The sequence below is a fragment of the Rhinolophus sinicus genome, linkage group LG06 (genome assembly GCF_036562045.2).
Source record: "Rhinolophus sinicus isolate RSC01 linkage group LG06, ASM3656204v1, whole genome shotgun sequence".
Lineage (NCBI taxonomy): Eukaryota > Metazoa > Chordata > Mammalia > Chiroptera > Rhinolophidae > Rhinolophus > Rhinolophus sinicus.
In genome coordinates this window covers 23112094-23128725 of record NC_133756.1, presented here as the reverse complement: position 1 = coordinate 23128725, position 16632 = coordinate 23112094, and the positions used below count along the sequence as shown (strand labels likewise).

General features: G+C 37.6%; 1 protein-coding gene across 2 annotated transcripts in view; it reads left to right on the top strand.

Annotated features, from left to right (window-relative positions):
• Positions 1-16632, top strand: part of NDC1 (NDC1 transmembrane nucleoporin) — a 45180-nt gene that overhangs the window by 14542 nt on the left and 14006 nt on the right. The window contains exons 7-16 of one of the 2 annotated variants that reach the window (XM_019742886.2): positions 1854-1905; positions 3677-3812; positions 4327-4419; positions 5928-6009; positions 7304-7459; positions 9626-9871; positions 9958-10070; positions 12118-12168; positions 13939-14002; positions 14691-14791. In XM_019742886.2, the coding sequence (XP_019598445.1) occupies positions 1854-1905; positions 3677-3812; positions 4327-4419; positions 5928-6009; positions 7304-7459; positions 9626-9871; positions 9958-10070; positions 12118-12168; positions 13939-14002; positions 14691-14791 (1094 nt within the window). The remainder of the gene's footprint in view (positions 1-1853; positions 1906-3676; positions 3813-4326; positions 4420-5927; positions 6010-7303; positions 7460-9625; positions 9872-9957; positions 10071-12117; positions 12169-13938; positions 14003-14690; positions 14792-16632) is intronic. The other variant, XM_019742887.2, reaches the window with a different exon arrangement.

The following is a 16632-nucleotide window of genomic DNA, read 5'->3' as shown; positions in this document are numbered from 1 at the left end:
TGATAGTTTGTTATTTGTGTATAAAAATGCAACTGATTTCTGAATATTAATTTTGTATCCTGATACTTTACTGAGTTCATTCATTAGTTCTAATAATGTTTTGGTAGAATCTTTAGGATTCTCTGTATATAGTATCATGTTATCTGCAAATAGCGGCAGTTTTACTTTTACTTTCCAATTTGGATGCCTTTCACTTCTTTTTCTTGTCTGATTACTCTGACTAGGACTTCCAATGCTACGTTGAATAAAAGTGGTGAAAGTGAACATCCTTGTCTCGTTCCTGATTATTATTATTATTATTTTTTAAAGATTTTATTGGGGAAGGAGAACAGGACTTTATTGGGAACAGTATGTATTTCCAGGACTTTATTTATTGGGGAACATGTGTTTTTCCCAGGACCCATCAGCTCCAAGTCAAGTTGTTGTCCTTTTGATCTTAGTTGTGGAGGGTGCAGCTCAGCTCCAAGTCCAGTTGCCGTTGTTCAATCTTAGTTGCAGGGGGCGCAGCCCACCGTCCCTTGCGGGAGCTGACCGGCCACCTTGTGGTTGAGAGCACGCACCCCAACCAACTGAGCCATCCAGGAGCTCAGTGGCAGCTCAGCTGCAGCTCATTGTCTTCATTCTAGTTGCAGAGGGTGCAGCTCGCTGGCCCATGTGGGAATCGAACTGGCAACCCTGTTGCCCAGAGCTCATGCTCTAACCTACTGAGCCACCCGTCCACGCCTCCTTCCTGATCTTAAAAAGGTTTTAGCTTTCCTCTCTTGCATATGATGTTAGCTGTGGGTTTGTCATATATGGCCTTTATTATGTTGAGGTATGTCCTCTCTATCCCCACTTTGCTGACAGTTTTTATTATAAATGGATATTAGATTTTGTCACATGCTTTTTCTGCATCTACTGATATGATCATATAATTTTAATCTTTCATTTTGTTTATATGGTGTATCATGTTCATTGATTTACGGATATTGAACCAGCCTTGCATCCTGGGAATAAATCCCCCTTGCTAATGGTGTATGATCTTTTTAATGTATTGCTAACTTTGGTTTGCTAGTATTTTATTGAGGATTTTTGCATCTATGTTGATCAGGGATATTGGCCTATACTTTTCCTTTTTTGTAGTGTCTTTGTCTGGTTTTGGTATCAGTGTAATGATGGCCTTGTAAAATGAGTTTGGGAAGCTTCCCTCTTCATTTTTTTGGAATAGCTTGCAAAAGATAGGTATCAATTCTTCTTTGAATATGTGGTTAAAATTCACCTTGTGTGTGTGGGGAGTTTTTTGATTACTGATTTGATTTTGTTAGTGGTTATCTATCTGCTTAGATTTTCTGTTTCTTCCTGATTCAGTCTTGGAAGATTGTATGTTTCTAGGAAGTTACCTATTTCTTCCAGCATAGAATTGTTTCTATGTTAGCATGTAATTGTTTATGGTATTCTCCTGTAATCCTTCAAACACCAATCTACTTTGAAAAACGATATGTGATGAGTCACAGATTATTGTGGACATCTTTTGTCTATATCCTGATTTGTGTACTGAAAAGCTAGAAGTACTATATTCAATTGCTCACAGTTAATATGCTATGGTAACTGAAATTTGAGTTGTGTTATTGGTGACTGGTGTTGGTAACTAAACCATGATAACTGAAATATGTATTAATATATATCAGGACTGCAAACCAAGTACTGCCCATATTTAGAAATTATTCTCTTTACTTGCCGATTCCTAATCCTAGCATTTTGACTGAGGTCTTGGTGTCTACTTGGCGATCTCATCAACCTCGGATTCTAAAGCATGATTAAAGTTTGCTTTGTTAGTTTTTTATGTTCATTGTGTCATATTTTTCTTCCCTCAGGTCATATTCCTAAAGCTTGGATTAGCACAGCTATGGACCTTCAGATAGATGAGTAAGTGCTCTATGAAAAGTCTAGCTTTAACTCTTACATGTTTTCATCCCTTTCAATGCTTGCTTCTTTCCGAATGTTTTGTTTGGGTTAGGCTTTAAGATTTTTAAAGATTGTATTCATTTTTGAACACACATAGTTCACATAGTTTAAAATTCCAGCAGTGTATTAAAGAGTACATGGTGAAAAAGACTCCTTTTGCCTGTATCTCCAGTCACCCAGTTACTCTCCCCAGAAGTAAGCAATGATAATTCATTTTTTGTTAGATGATAGCTTTTATATTATATAAAAGTGGACTTCTTCAGTTGCATGGACATGGCCTCCTGGTTTTCTCCTCAATGATTCTATGCTATGTTGTGCTAGACAACCACAGTGCTTTAGCATTATTCTTATTTTGCCTGTGAGGAAACCAAAATTGAGCAGGGTCATGTGACCAGTTGAAGATCATAAGTGGCAACCAAATGGCAGCACTGGGTTGTATTATTCTAGTTACCACCATGTACTTTGCACATAGATAAAGCTTCAATCTTTATTTGGCAAATAAATGTAAATTTCTCTATTAGTTTTGTTCTTTCAATTGTGAGGCTTTTTGAGTTGGACTTCACTAATGTCAGGTTTTGGGAGTGGGAATATTGGCATATATGGATGTTTCTGAGATAAGGTTTCTACACTGTAGACTTCAATTTCTGTTTTAAAAGTTCCTTAGTAAAATTTAGTCTTGTCTTCTGCTTAATTGCTAGATATGAAATCAAATGCATGGGTCATTTATTTTGTTAGCCCAGATTTTAAACTGGATCAAATAGAAAGAGAAAAATAAAATGATATTAGATAGAAATCTAATGTAATACTTTTTCCCCCTTTCACTGAAAAATTGTTTTGTTTGTATGGCAGCATGACTGATATTCTGTCTTTAATTTATGCCAGGTCTTAAGTAAATGTTTATTTAAAAGGTGAAAATAACTCCATTTATGTCCCCCCCCACCCCTCTCCCCCTACTCAACAAGTGAATGTCGGGTCCTATGCTGGGCACTCTTAACATAAGATGTTTTAAATCTCATAACAGCCCTAAGAGGTAGAACAAAGACATCATGTCTCCATTACATAGATGAGGAAACTGAGAGTGGGATAGGTCAAGAGATTTATGAACCATAACGCTTATAAGTGGCAGAGTCAGAGGTTCAAACCTGCTTTTACAATTGCTCCTTGTGTGATTGTAGGGTTATGATGACTTTACTAATTGACCTATTCAAGGTTTTGGTAAGATAGCATTTGTTTTATTTAGCATTCTGACAGTTTCTTAAATTATTTTACAAGTAATTATTGTTATTTTTAGGTAGAACTATATGCTTTTAACTATTATGAAACTGTTTATGGAGTATACAGATAGAGCTGAAATCTGGTCCAAGAGAGGTGCTAGTCATGTTGAATGATTTTTAAGTATTAAACTACAAAGCAACAATAATAAAATTTTACCCAACCTCTAGGGTTGGCTTGTAGGCTTGGCTCATTCTTCCTCCATAGTAAATGGCAGTGAAGATGTGGAACACAAGAAACTGAGTGCCAGTTTGGGTTTACTCTTCCCTTTAGGCTCCTTTATACACCTTGTCAGAAGACATTAGGAAAGGAATTCTATAGGGTACAAAATGAGAGGAGTCTATCACCATGATTATTTACAAAGAGGATTTATTTGTTTCTCAGCGTTGAGCCCCAAGTCTGTTACATGGTTAGATTGTATTTCCCCCATAGAATAAAATAGTAATTTCTGCTTTCATAGGCAATTTCATAGGCCGCTTGACACTGTGAGTGGCCTCTTGAATCTCTCATTACTCTACCATGTCTGGTTATGTGGTGTCTTTCTCCTGACGACTTGGTACATCTCATGGATGCTCTTTAAAATCTATGCCACAGAGGTTAGTATTGAATTTTTTATAATACTTCTTGTGTTTTAGAGTGTACAGATTTATTTTTAGTAGAGCACTGATTAGCACGCTATTACACCCAAAGCCATTTTGGTAAATTGGGTTTTGGTCTCTTCTGAGACTTCATTAGAGATGTATCACGTCTATCATTTTTTAAATGAATGGGAATTACATTGTCTTTATTATCCAAGTGTTTGTCTTGGACAGTGAGTATTTCTGTTTTACCATCTCTGTAGGTTTGTATCATTGAATGGCTTCAGAGAATCTATGTTTTTAAAATTTGTCTCTATTATTGGAAGCCAGAGATGTAATAAAATTGGGAGAGTAACATTTTTGAAAATAGTGTGTTTTGATATATATAGCTTTAATACCTATTTTTGCAAAGAACTATAAAGATGTTAATGTTGATTGTATTGTCTTTGTTATAATAAATTTCAGTTAGTACTTAGTGAATGTAATAAAGTCATGATCCATCATCATCCTTTCATTTGATTATGTTTGATAGGCTCATCTGTTCCCTATTCAGCCACCATTTGCGGAAGAGTCAGATGAATGCCTCCCGAAAGTTTTAAACAGCAATCCTCCCCTCATCATAAAGGTACGAGAATTGTGCATTTTGTATCTTTACACAGTCATCTCTAACTCATCGTAAGGAAGGATTTAATATTTAGCATATTTGGGTATTTAGATAATATTTTTCGAGGGCCTAGAATATTCTAGTACTGGTATTATAAAAATCATGTACGTGCTACATTGAATGCTGTTTACTTTTTCAGTTTTCTTTCCAAGAGACTAAAATGCAGTACATATTGCAAAATGTATGTTTATAAGTTAAACTAATTCTATATGCAGAAGAGATGTAAAAATATTTCCTAGCGTGAAATATGATATCCAGCAATATGCATTGGCTTTTCGTAAACTCCTCATGGTAGCAAAACAAAGCACTTTTTTTTCTTTTTTAATCACTGGACCAAGATATATTTGTACTCATGTAGTTTGTTGGCTATTAAGATCAAAGGTAGTGCTTGATATTAATAGTATGTAGACACTCAGTAAACTCTCTTAAAATATGAATAATGATGATCCTAAAACAAATTTTAATAGAGTTTAAAGAAGTTGCAATAAATTTAAAAATCAAACTAAGAATAAATTGTTTTTATTTAAATTTTGAAATTTTGAAGTATATCTGTAATATATATGATCTTGTTAAGAGGTCATAGAACTTAAAAAGAATCGAAATAGTTTGAACCCATAGTTTTGATTACACTCTGGAAAAGTTATAAATTAATAAGAAAATGAACCACTGAGACTCTGATTACCTTTTTAAATGTCAATTTTGACTAACAGATAAACAAAAATATCAGTTATTCATTTGATTATTTAACAAATCTGTATTTACTGGGCAGGTGTCAGTCACGGCTACTAGTTACTTAGGGTACAATGGTGAATAAGGTGTAGCACAGCCTAAAGGCAGATGCACAAAAAGGCAGATGCACAAAATAATGAAAATGCGCTATGGTAAGTGCAGTGGGAACCACTTGTTATGCTTGGGACCAATATAAGAAAGGTTCACAGAAAGGATGATATCTTGCATAATGAGTAAAGAGGTTTGCCAGGGACCAAAATGGAGATTTTCAGTCAAGTACAACACATCATGTGTCTACTGTGTGCTAGGCATGGCCTTTGAATGTGGAAGCAAGCAAGACGTGGTTCCTGTCTTACAGTTTGGTGGGTGGAACCAAATGAGACAAGTAAAAGGCGATCATAATAAATTAGGTTAGTGCCACAGTTGAGAATTGTGTGAGTGTACTCGTATGTTAGTGTGGGAGAGGCCAGGGAAAGTTCTAGGAGGAAGGAAAGTTTCGCACTACACAGGTGGGACGGAACGGGGTTCTATAGTTCCTTGTAGCTGGAGCCTACAGTGGGTGGGGCCTATAGAGGTTGCAGGCAGGAAAGTTCTAGAAGTCTAAAAAGGAAGGTTAGAAATTATTTTCTTCATGCAAAGTCTCAACTAATTTCCCCTTAGATATATAGTGCTGAGCCCAATTCATAAATAAGATTTTATATGAAGATAAAAAAATTAAATAAATTTTTTTCCCCTTTTAGTATTTGGCCTTGCAGGACCTGATGTTGCTTTCTCAATATTCTCCTTCACGAAGACAAGAAGTTTTTAGCCTTAGCCAACCAGGTATTGCTAAAAGTGATAGACCTGATTAAGCATGTGCGTGCAGAAGGTGTTCTACTTAAAGTTTTTGGTGAGATAGGTATATTTAATAAAATATCACACATAAGTGAGTCCATTAAACGAAGTCTTAATTTAAATCTTATAAAACTAAGTGTTTGTGTTGTTGTGGGTATAAGTTATGTCATCAGGAAAAGTATTTTTAATTTTTTATATTATTTCCTTCAGCACCCTTGATTCCCTTAACCTGGAGTAGTTTGAGGTACATTGACAGTTTTAGAGCAGGAAAGCACAGTGTAAGAATCCTAAAAGTTTTAACACTATAAGGGTCTGAAAAAATCAGGTGGTATGACCTCTCTATGGGGGACCTAAGTCTCAGAGAGATTAAATGGCTTAAATAAAGTTAATGTTACAGTTGGAATAAGACATCCTGTCATTTATCTCTGAGTGCTGAGCTCCCTCCTGCCCTGCTACTTTGCCTCCCTTAAAAAGAAAAGAGTAGATGGTAACCTGAGGGTGCTCTTGGCGACTCTGAACCACTTCTCCACTTTTACTTGCCAGGCCCTTCAAGACTAATTGTGCCAGTGCTCTGCTTTATTCCTACAGGGAAAGCATTCCAGCCCCAGCCAGCAGTGGGGAGCAGAGAACCTGAGTAGCTTTTCATCTTCTCTCTAATCAACACATAATGAAGCAGAGTAGATCTTTACACAACTCTAGGATAAAAGTCCTGGAAAATCAAAAAGTTAATGAGAAATAAGGGAATAAGAGTGTGGATCATGGTAGTTAAAAAAAATCAGCAGAGATATAAAGTCTCCAAGTATGAAGTATGATGATTACCAAACAATATGTGACTGTTACACAAATGAAAGTGTAAGGAGCACAGTGGGTTAGACACAGCAGTTTATAGGTCACCAGGCTGTGGGTTGCATCTCATTAGTCATGTTTGTCGCCTTAGTCTTCAGTCTGTTCAGTACTCCAGTAATAATAAAGTAACCTTGGGCTTTTTTTACTCAAGCCATGCTCTGGTGTTTGGCTTTATTTTAGGGATTAGTTTGAGAGGTTTTTTTTAATGGTAAAATAGCAACTTCTTACTTGTAGACTTTGGGAAAATTATTTCATCCAAATATTTATTGAACTCCTGCTGTGTGTTAGATGTGATGAGTATAAATAGTAGCTTAACCGAGAAAAGTGGGCCCTGATACAAAGTGTAATGTAGCATCTCTTACTGATTTTTCTCCCCACTTTGAGAGAAGCCTATATAATTATCTACATTTTGAAAGCTGGTGTTTGGACTTCCTAGGTGGACATCCCCACAATTGGACAGCCATTTCAAGGGAGTGTTTGAATCTTTTAAATGATATGACTCAAAAACTAGTTCTCTACCAAGAAGCTGCTGCTACGAATGGCAGAGTAATGTCTTCATACCCAGTGGAACCTAAGAAATTGAATTTTCCAGGTAACTCCTTGTACAACTAAGAGAGGGGAGAGCATTTGCATTTTATTTCCTAAGAAAGATGACAGTAGTTAATCTAAGGATATGTATATTAATGTGAGGCGTATATTTTTAGGGAAAATCTAATATATGGGGTAATGCACTAAACCAAGAAAAAGACTTGGGTGTTATTGTAGATTGAAAAAAATTAAGTCCGTTGTAGTAGTGGTTGTAAAATGGTTAACAAAATGTTGGTCATCAAACAGGCCTTCATCTTACTCTAAATACAAAACCAGGTGAATCTTTACAGGTGATACTAGTTGCTGTTCTTATTGCAATATCCCAGAGACAAAAAGTTGCTGGACAGTGTCCAGAGAAGAGCAACTGAAATGAATGAGTGATTTGGGGATGGGAGTATCACGTTCAATGTCATAAGATAGCTTAGTATAATGTTAGTACCCCTTCAGTTTGAAGGATGCAAGTTGACAGGAAGACGTACAGGTGGAAGAACTTACTCTATTTCACCAAGTCCCTTAAGTAGAACGTGCCTAGGAATGTAAGACTGATGAAGCACTTCATGTTCAGATGTCTTTTGGAGCCAGGCATTTAGTGAAAACGAGCGAAACTGGCTAGGTGAGAGCACAGGCTTCATCTGAAGGGGGAAGCTATGGATTAGCTTTAGACCGTGGTTTTCATGTGGGAATTTGGACCCAGTATCTGAACTCATGGTCTCTTTTTTTTTTTTTTAAGAGAAGCCTGAAATCTTTCACATTTTAAATGTTAGCAACTAATCTTGATATTTAAAAAAATCCCTGTATGGGCCAAAGCAAACACATCTGTGTTTTTGACTTCATTACTCTGGAGTGACCATATACCAAAAATAAATAGATTACAATGAAATAAGTTCATGAATGTCAGATTTTATAAGATTCTAGAGTGTTTCCAATGTTATCAACTTTCAGATCAGCATTTGTTTATTGAACAAACAGTTGTTGAATGCCTACCACATACCAAGCAATGTGCTAGAATCCAGAGAATCAAAGATGACAAACAGCGTTGGAACTGATGGTTTAGGGGGAGGCATGCAAATAATGACAAGACAATGTAACTGCTAAAAGTAAATCTGTCAGAAAGGAGCCTGAATGGATAAGATGTTTAATAATGAAAGGAGGCCTGTATGTTATAAAAAGGGGCTTAGATTTTTATCCCATAGAGTTAGGGAACCATTAGAGAGTTTTGAATAGGCTAGTTACGTCAAATTAGTATATTACAAAGATCATTGTAATCTTGGGTTGGAGGGATCATGGATCTGACCAAATGGGTTTTTCATTGTTTTAAATTGTTGTCATAGCCTATCGTGCCGACAAAATTTGCCTCTAATTGTGAGGAATTATTGCAACACTTAAAAACCCCAGTCTTAATTTTTAAATTGATTATTCAAAGATTTCTAATTGCCATTAACTCTTCCAACGTCATGTAATGAAAATATGGTACTTTAAATGTTTAATGTCTTATGGTGGTTTTATTTAAAAGAATACTAGTGTAATTTATTTGTCTTTGTGCCTTGTACTGGAGTGGCAGGAAAAATGTTCCTTTGTACAACAGTCTAACTAAATTGGTAGAGTTATAATTTGTGAAGAAGATGTTTACAGATCAGATTTGTAGGGTCAGATATGTAGATATCCTGGACAAATTAGTCTTTGGTGTGACTTCTGTTAACTAAAAAGAACTCCTGGGAACATGGGATAAGGTTGGCACTTTCTAGCTTTACAGTTTCACAGTATGAATTTGATTGTGTTTAGCCAAGTAATAGTTCCAGTGGGGGCATGCGATAAAACTGGAAAGATGCAATAATTGAAGTTGTTGCCATATAAAAATAAAATGTAAATTGATAAGTTTATTCAAAACAGCTTAGAGAAAATGATCTTGAAGATGAGGATATTCATGGAGGGGAAAAGACAAGAGAGGCTTACCAGTCTGACAGAAAAAGATGTTTAAAGCGCCTTGAGTGGTCATTGAGTTGCAGTAATAAAAGCTGGCTCTTGCGAATGTAAACCTAAATGGAAACAACCACTGAGCCCTGGGGGAATGCATTAACCAAAAGATTGAGATGTATAAAACTTGAGAACACCCCATGCTGACCTGTTTGGATCAGGTTGCCCCTTCAGCGCTGGATCTGTTCTTTTGCAGAAGAAACTACTTTTCAGACCCCAAAATCTAGCCAGATGCCTCAGCCGTCAGTGCCACCGTTAGTGAAGACGTCACTGTTTTCCTCAAAATTATCTACACCTGATGTTGCAAGTCCCTTTGGGACCCCATTTGGCACTAGTGTAGTGAATCGGATGGCTGGGATGTTTGATGTGAACACCTGCTATGGGTCACCTCAAAGTCCTCAGCTAATAAGAAGAGGGCCCAGATTATGGACTTCTGCTTCTGGTGAGGACTACTTATTTTCTAAAATTTGAAATGTCGTAGTTGCAGAGAATCAGATGGCCTAAGTTTTCACCTTCTTTTTTTTACAGATCAGCAAATGACTGAATTTTCTAATCCTCCATTTACCACTGTTAGTGCTGAGGGTAAGACAGTGAGACCGCCCAGTGTGATTTATTCATGGATGCAGAATAAACGTGAACAGGTAGGATGATATGGTTACAGGATTTATATTTGCATGTAACATTGAGAGCATCAAGGCTCTCACATGAGTGAACCATCAGGAATAAAAAGGACTTTTTTTTGATGCTCCCTATATTAAATTGACCCGCATGAAATTGCCAGTGGTGGACTGGTTTTGACTGAGCTTGGTTTGTGTGAGGAGCATGGGTTCTAGTGTGGCTGGAGCCGAGTGAATGAGGCGAAAGTGGTAGGTGGGTGATAAGGTCAGAGGGGTAGCAGGCACCCAGAGCTCGTCGGGCCCATGCGTGTTTGTCAAGACTGACATTTTCTGAGTGAGATGGAAAGCCACTGTATGGCTTTGCCTGTAAGAATGACATGATGTAACTTTATATTTTGAAAGTGCTGCTTGCTCTATCTGCTGTGTTGAGACTACATTCTCAGAGACCGTGTTTCCCCGAAAATAAAACCGGGTCTTATATTAATTTTTGCTCCAAAAGACGCATTAGGGCCTATGTCCAGGGGATGTCAGCCTGAAAAATCACGCTAGGGCTTATTTTCCGGTTAGATCTTATTTTGAGGGAAACACGGTAATAGTAGTAAAGCTGCTGAAGTAATCTAGTGTGAGATGGTGGTATGTGTGACCAAAGTGGTTGTGGAGGCTGTAAGATGGGAGCAAGGTCTGGACATATTTTGAAGGTAAATGTAATAGGTTTGGTTGTGGTGTGAAAGAGAGAGTCAATATTGATTCTAAAGTTTTTGGCCCAAGGATCTGAAATAATGTAGTTGGAATTTATTGAGCTGCAATTTGCTGATGATTCTAGAAGAAGGGATTTGATGGGAGCGAGGTGGGGAAATCTGGAGTTTGATTGTAAACATGTGGAGTTTGATTTTAAACATGTTGATTTTGAGATTCTTACTAGACAACTGAGTGAAAATACTGAATAGGAAATTGGACATATATCTGGAGTGTAGGGGAAAGTTCTGGGCTAGAAACGTAAATCTGGAAGTCATCAGAGTATAGACAGTATTTAAAACTGTGAGACTCCATGGGAACTCTTAGGGATGGTAGACACAGAAGAAAAGGCACACAAGAACTGGCACCCTCCAATAATTAAAAATCTGGGAGATGAGGAATAGCAAAGCAGACCAAGTGACCACTGAGGTAAGAAGAGAACCAAGAAAAAAGCTTTTCAAGGAGAAGTGGCCGGTGCTCCTGCCAAGTCGCATGAGATTCAAACTAAGAATGAACTGCCGTGTTAGAAATGTGGAGGTCATTGAGTCCTTGTGAAGAGCTGTCGGAGGGAGTGGTGGGGATGAACACCTGATTGGCATGGGGTCAGGAGGGACAGGGAGAGGAACTGGAGACCACGAGAAAAACCGGGCCTTTCCAGGAGTTTTGCTATAAGAGGAGCAGAAAAATGGGGTAGTAGCTGCAGGGAGTTAGGGTCCAAGACGGGTTTTATTTCTTAAGATGGCAGAAGTAATAACATGTTTGCTGATGGAATGATCAATTGATAGAGGGAAGAACTGAAGGCATTTTACAAACTTCCGGATCCCTTATGGCTCTATATGCCAGAAGTACTGCCATGCCATGAATTTAATTTCAAGTTAGTTGGGGTTGCGTAACTTTCAGCTTATAATACTAAGAAAATTGTTTTCTCTGTAAATGTCAATTAGTAGAAAATCACTCCACATCTTAAGGTTTTTTTGGTAAGGTAAATATGTTCTTTTTTGGTTTTAAGAAGTTAAAAGGGCAAGACAGCTGTGGAGAATTGAGAAAGAATATGGTCTTAGCAAATATCACCAGAACCACTTAGTATTCCTTTTATTATGACAGGTCTCTAATTTGGGGGTTAGACATGTATACCTGGTAATACAGTTAGTCAGATGGCCCATCTTGGTAATCTAATTTATAGCACAAAGGTATTTACTTACGTGGTTTATTGTAAATATTCTTTTCTCTGTGAGGTGTTTAAGTTAGTGTAAGGAAGAACCTAGAAATATGTAATATTATTTTTGAATAGAATTGAAAACTGTAAATGTGTTAATTCTTTTTTTTTCCAACTCAGATTAAGAATTTCTTGTCAAAACGGGTGCTGATAATGTATTTTTTCAGTAAGGTAAGATTGTGTAGTTATAGCCTTGGGAATCAATCAGGGGAGAGGAAATGAAATAAGAAATGAAGTCGCAGATAGGATTTGACTTCTGAGTGTTTAGCTGGAACCCAGCAAGCCCAGCCAGCAGCTTTGCATCGCGCTTCACTTAACCTTCATTTTAACAATAGCTGCCCTGTACTCACGCAGTGGCTCCCTGAGTCTCTTGGCTGCAGGCAGCTTTGTGCTGATACACAACCCTTCCTGCAAAATGAGCAAATCCATGGCGATCCTTCATGGCTCGTTGTCTTGCTAACATGTTTGTGGCCAGTTTGGTGTTCAGATGAGAGATGACGGAGTTAGATCGCAGCTGTTAAACTTGTGTTGGATAAAAAGTTGTAATTCAGGCCACAAGCTAAATGACTTTCCAACTTGTCTCTCAGCTGCTCCAGCTGCCACAGGAGAGTAAATCTCAATTGCAGAAGCTAAAGATTCATTTCTATTTTCTCTGGCTACAGCTGTTGTGTGTTAACTAATCCTTTGATGAGCAAAACCTTTGCCCATATGTAGGGGAAAGAATTTTTGTTTTAGTTTTTTGAATCTCGCTTCTCTCTTTCTGCAGATATTGCAGTATTAGCTAATATTGCACTCAATTATGCCTCCAAGTGAAAATTTGCGTTGGCGTACATTATTTATTTTTATTCTTTGGGCGTAATACTCCGGTGGGGAAAGAGATCTGAGTAACCCTGATAGAATATAGATGCATATAACAAAGAACCATTTTAAGTTCTTGAAACTTTTTTCCACTGTGGTGGCAGGGAAGATCCACCCAGCTATCAGTGATCTTTGCCAAAAATAATCGACTTAGGCTGTCCATTAGAGCTTTGGGAAAACTCCGAGACACCTGAGGAAGGTGTCTCCCACCAAGAGGAAGAGAGGTCGTCTGAAGTTTACGTCAGTGCTTTGTGTCAGAAGGATGGAGGGAAGTCACCCTTGTGTCCTGTACCCCGTACTCTTTTCACCTGAGTTCCCTCCGTTAATTCTGACACCATTCCTGTGAGTGGTCTTTCTGTCCTCCTTTTATGGATAGGGAAACCTGAGGCTCTGGGGTGAGGTCAGGCAGCTAGCCTAAGGGCACATAGCCTGTAAGTGACAGAGCAGGCTCGGCTGAACGAGGTCTCCTTTTTCCTTGCAAGTGAACAGTTACTTTTGATTGTAATTTTGCAAGTGGATCTATCTTGTAATAAGGAGTTATAGACACATAGACACTGCTGTTTGATGTTGAGCAATGTAAGTGCTGTTATGCTTAATGGGCTTCATTGAGTGCATTACCAAAGCCAGTGTTTGTTTAAATGAGCTAATTGTTGCTTCATGCTATTCGGCCTTGTTATGTTAAATAAGGTTGGGTGGTTTTTCTTCGGAGTGGGGTTGGGATAGACAATTTAAGAGAGGTAATATGTATTTAGGCAGTTTTTTTGGTTTTGTTTTAAAAAAAGCTTTTGTAACCATTCCCTTAAATGATCTCTATACTAATCCCTAAGGTGCGTTGAGCATATGAAACTCTTATTTTAAATGATAAACTGAGGCACATAGAAATTTAGAGACTTGGCAAGGGTCACATAATAAGTTGGTGGCAGAATGCTGTATTGCAGTTAGATGACATTGCATTAGAATTTCAGATTTTAATTCTTGAGGCAGCTGTGAATTTTTCATTGTTCCAGTCTACATAGTTGATTAGATGAAATAAGAGTTTTTGCCCAGGGGAACTTACTTAAATGTTTTTGTTGTTATTTGTAGCACCCGGAGGCTTCCATTCAAGTTGTTTTTTCAGATGCCCAAATGCATATTTGGGCATTAGAAGGTAAGCAATGTCAGTGAATTACAACTATGATTTTAATTATCAATTAAATATTGAAGTATAATTTATGAAAGGTCAGTTTTGGACTTTGATCTCAATCTTCGAATTTTCAGATACATTTTTATATTTTTGTTTCATACAGATCATTTTTCTTACATATTTGGGTGTACTTTGATTTGGGCAGAAATTTTCCTTGTATATAAATAAATAAACTGAGCCTGGGATTCTTGTATATCTTTCTCTACTTCAAAAAAACTGCAATTAATAGATTGTTTTTAACTGGCAACTTACGTTGATACAACTATTTAACATATTTAATATATTTAACTTAGATTAAACATGAAAACATAGTTGTTAAAGAATTTATGTCTTATAGATACTGCCTTCTCAAAGCGTAAACGATACTTCTTCAGAGAGGCCTTTCCTGACACTGAATGAAAAGCATCCTCACGTTCTTCAAAAAACTTTTTCCTGTTAGAACGTAAAGCAGACTGTCATCTTATTGGGGACTGCTGCAGTTGAGCATCTTTCCAGTGCCTCTTCCAACCTCATGTCCATTTTTCTTACCCCTCTCTTTTATTTAGAAGTTCTTTATAGATTCAGAATATTAATCCTTTCTCAAATCGATGTATTGCAAATAGATTTGCCTAATTTTGATTCACTTTTAACTTTTCTCTTCTTTCTCCTTGAGGTCTGTCTCACCTAGTAGCAGCATCGTTTACAGAAGATAGGTTCGGGGCTGTGCAGACTACACTACCAGCTATTCTTAATACTTTGTTGACGCTACAAGAGGTAGGCCATATGTGGGTTCGGTGGCCGTAGAGGTCTTATTCCCTCCCCCACCTCACCCCCTGCCCCAGGTTTTTTTTTAATATATCATACTTACTGTGTAACAAAATATATGTTGAAGTTAAAATAATGGTACTATTCTCACCCTTAGGAAATTATAATGTAAGAGACGAGGAATAAAAACTTTTAATTCATTGATAAGTAATAATTTTGTAGTAACAGAAAAAGAAAGTATACTAAACCTGTAGGCTATACCTCTGGTAGTAATCAGGTTATTTAGGATATTACAATTCTGTTCAGTAGTATACATTTGGATCCTTACACAATTTGTAGCTACTAAAAGTGACCTGTAATTAAATTGCCCATGTAGATAATAAATTACCTATTGGCCAGAGGCTCACAACAATCAAGCTGAAGCCAGTGGATCCCTGCCGTCAGGATGGGTGCATAGTTTTAAATTAATAGGTCTTTTTAGTCCTAGACTTAAAGGCAGAAAAATAAAATGTATAGGCCGCCTTTCCTAACTTCATGTTGAGTCTCTGAGTGCAGAGACTAATTTGAGTTTTACTGAACCCCTGGTGTGAGTGAAAACAAGCAGAATCCAGCTAAGACCATCATTGACTTTCGTGGGGCCATTCAGCTGCAAAGAGGCCAGTGTACTGACACTTAGCTTGCATAAAACACGCACCAATGTTTATTTGTCATTTCTCCTTGCTCAGAAATAAGTACGCAGATACATAGCAAGTAAAACGTGGCATGTTTTGCAACTGTCATTTTATGGGGGTCCTAGCTAACGTCAAAAAGGAAATGAAGCAAAGTAGAGAAAAAAATCAAAACTAAATGTAAAATGTGAGTACCTACACTCCCTTTACATGAAGAGGAAACTATCAGATTCGAGCCCACCCCCACTCACCCCCCAAAAAAAGACTATATTTCCAAATGCAAAGAGGCAGCAAACTTAGGCCTGGCTGACTTAGGTGCCATCCAGCAGCACACAGGCATGTTAAGATGGAAAAGGATCCAGATGAAGAAGAGTCAAGAGATTTCTGACGGAGACCCCATCGACCACGGAGTCCCTGTCTGACCTGGAGTACATCATTTGACTCCTCCAAGCCTCAATGTAGCATCTGGAAATAGGCACAATAACACACCTAACGTCATGTTTCTGATAGAGATTAAATCAGAAAAGGCATATGTAGTATTTAGGCACAGTGGATGACAAACAATACTTACGTGGCGACGTGAGAAGTTGTTAATATGAAATACTTTTGCCTAAAGTATGTTTGTAAATCATAAGAAAAGTTTAGCGTGAATAGGATGTGCCTGTGCTTAAACGCTTGTGTATTTCTAATACTCCCAATAATAGCAACTCTGTTCATGACGGACTCACTCTAACATTGCATTGTCTCATTTAACCTTCACAACCTCTCTGTGGAGTAGGCACTATTACTACACCTCCATTTTTACAGGCAATGAAGCCAAGGCAGAGAAATTAAATTATGTGCCCAAAGATAACACAAAGAGAAACAGAAGAAATAAGATTTCAACGCAGACATTCTGTCAATAATAACTTAGAGCCTTTCCTAATGGATCTGTTTAGAATTAATTACTTCCAGGGTGTGACGGTTAATTGTATGTGTCAAGGTGGAAGATGTTTTTGGATGAGAGTAACATTTACATGGGTGAACTGTGAGTAAGCAGAAGGCCCTTCTATAAGGTGGATGGGCCTTCTACACCGCCTTGTAGTATTGGTTGTGTGTCACATGAGACATATAAATCCTTGAGTGCTAGAGGCATTTAGAGGGTGGGGTGTGCTGGGGTTTTCTGGAGGAGGTGATATTGAA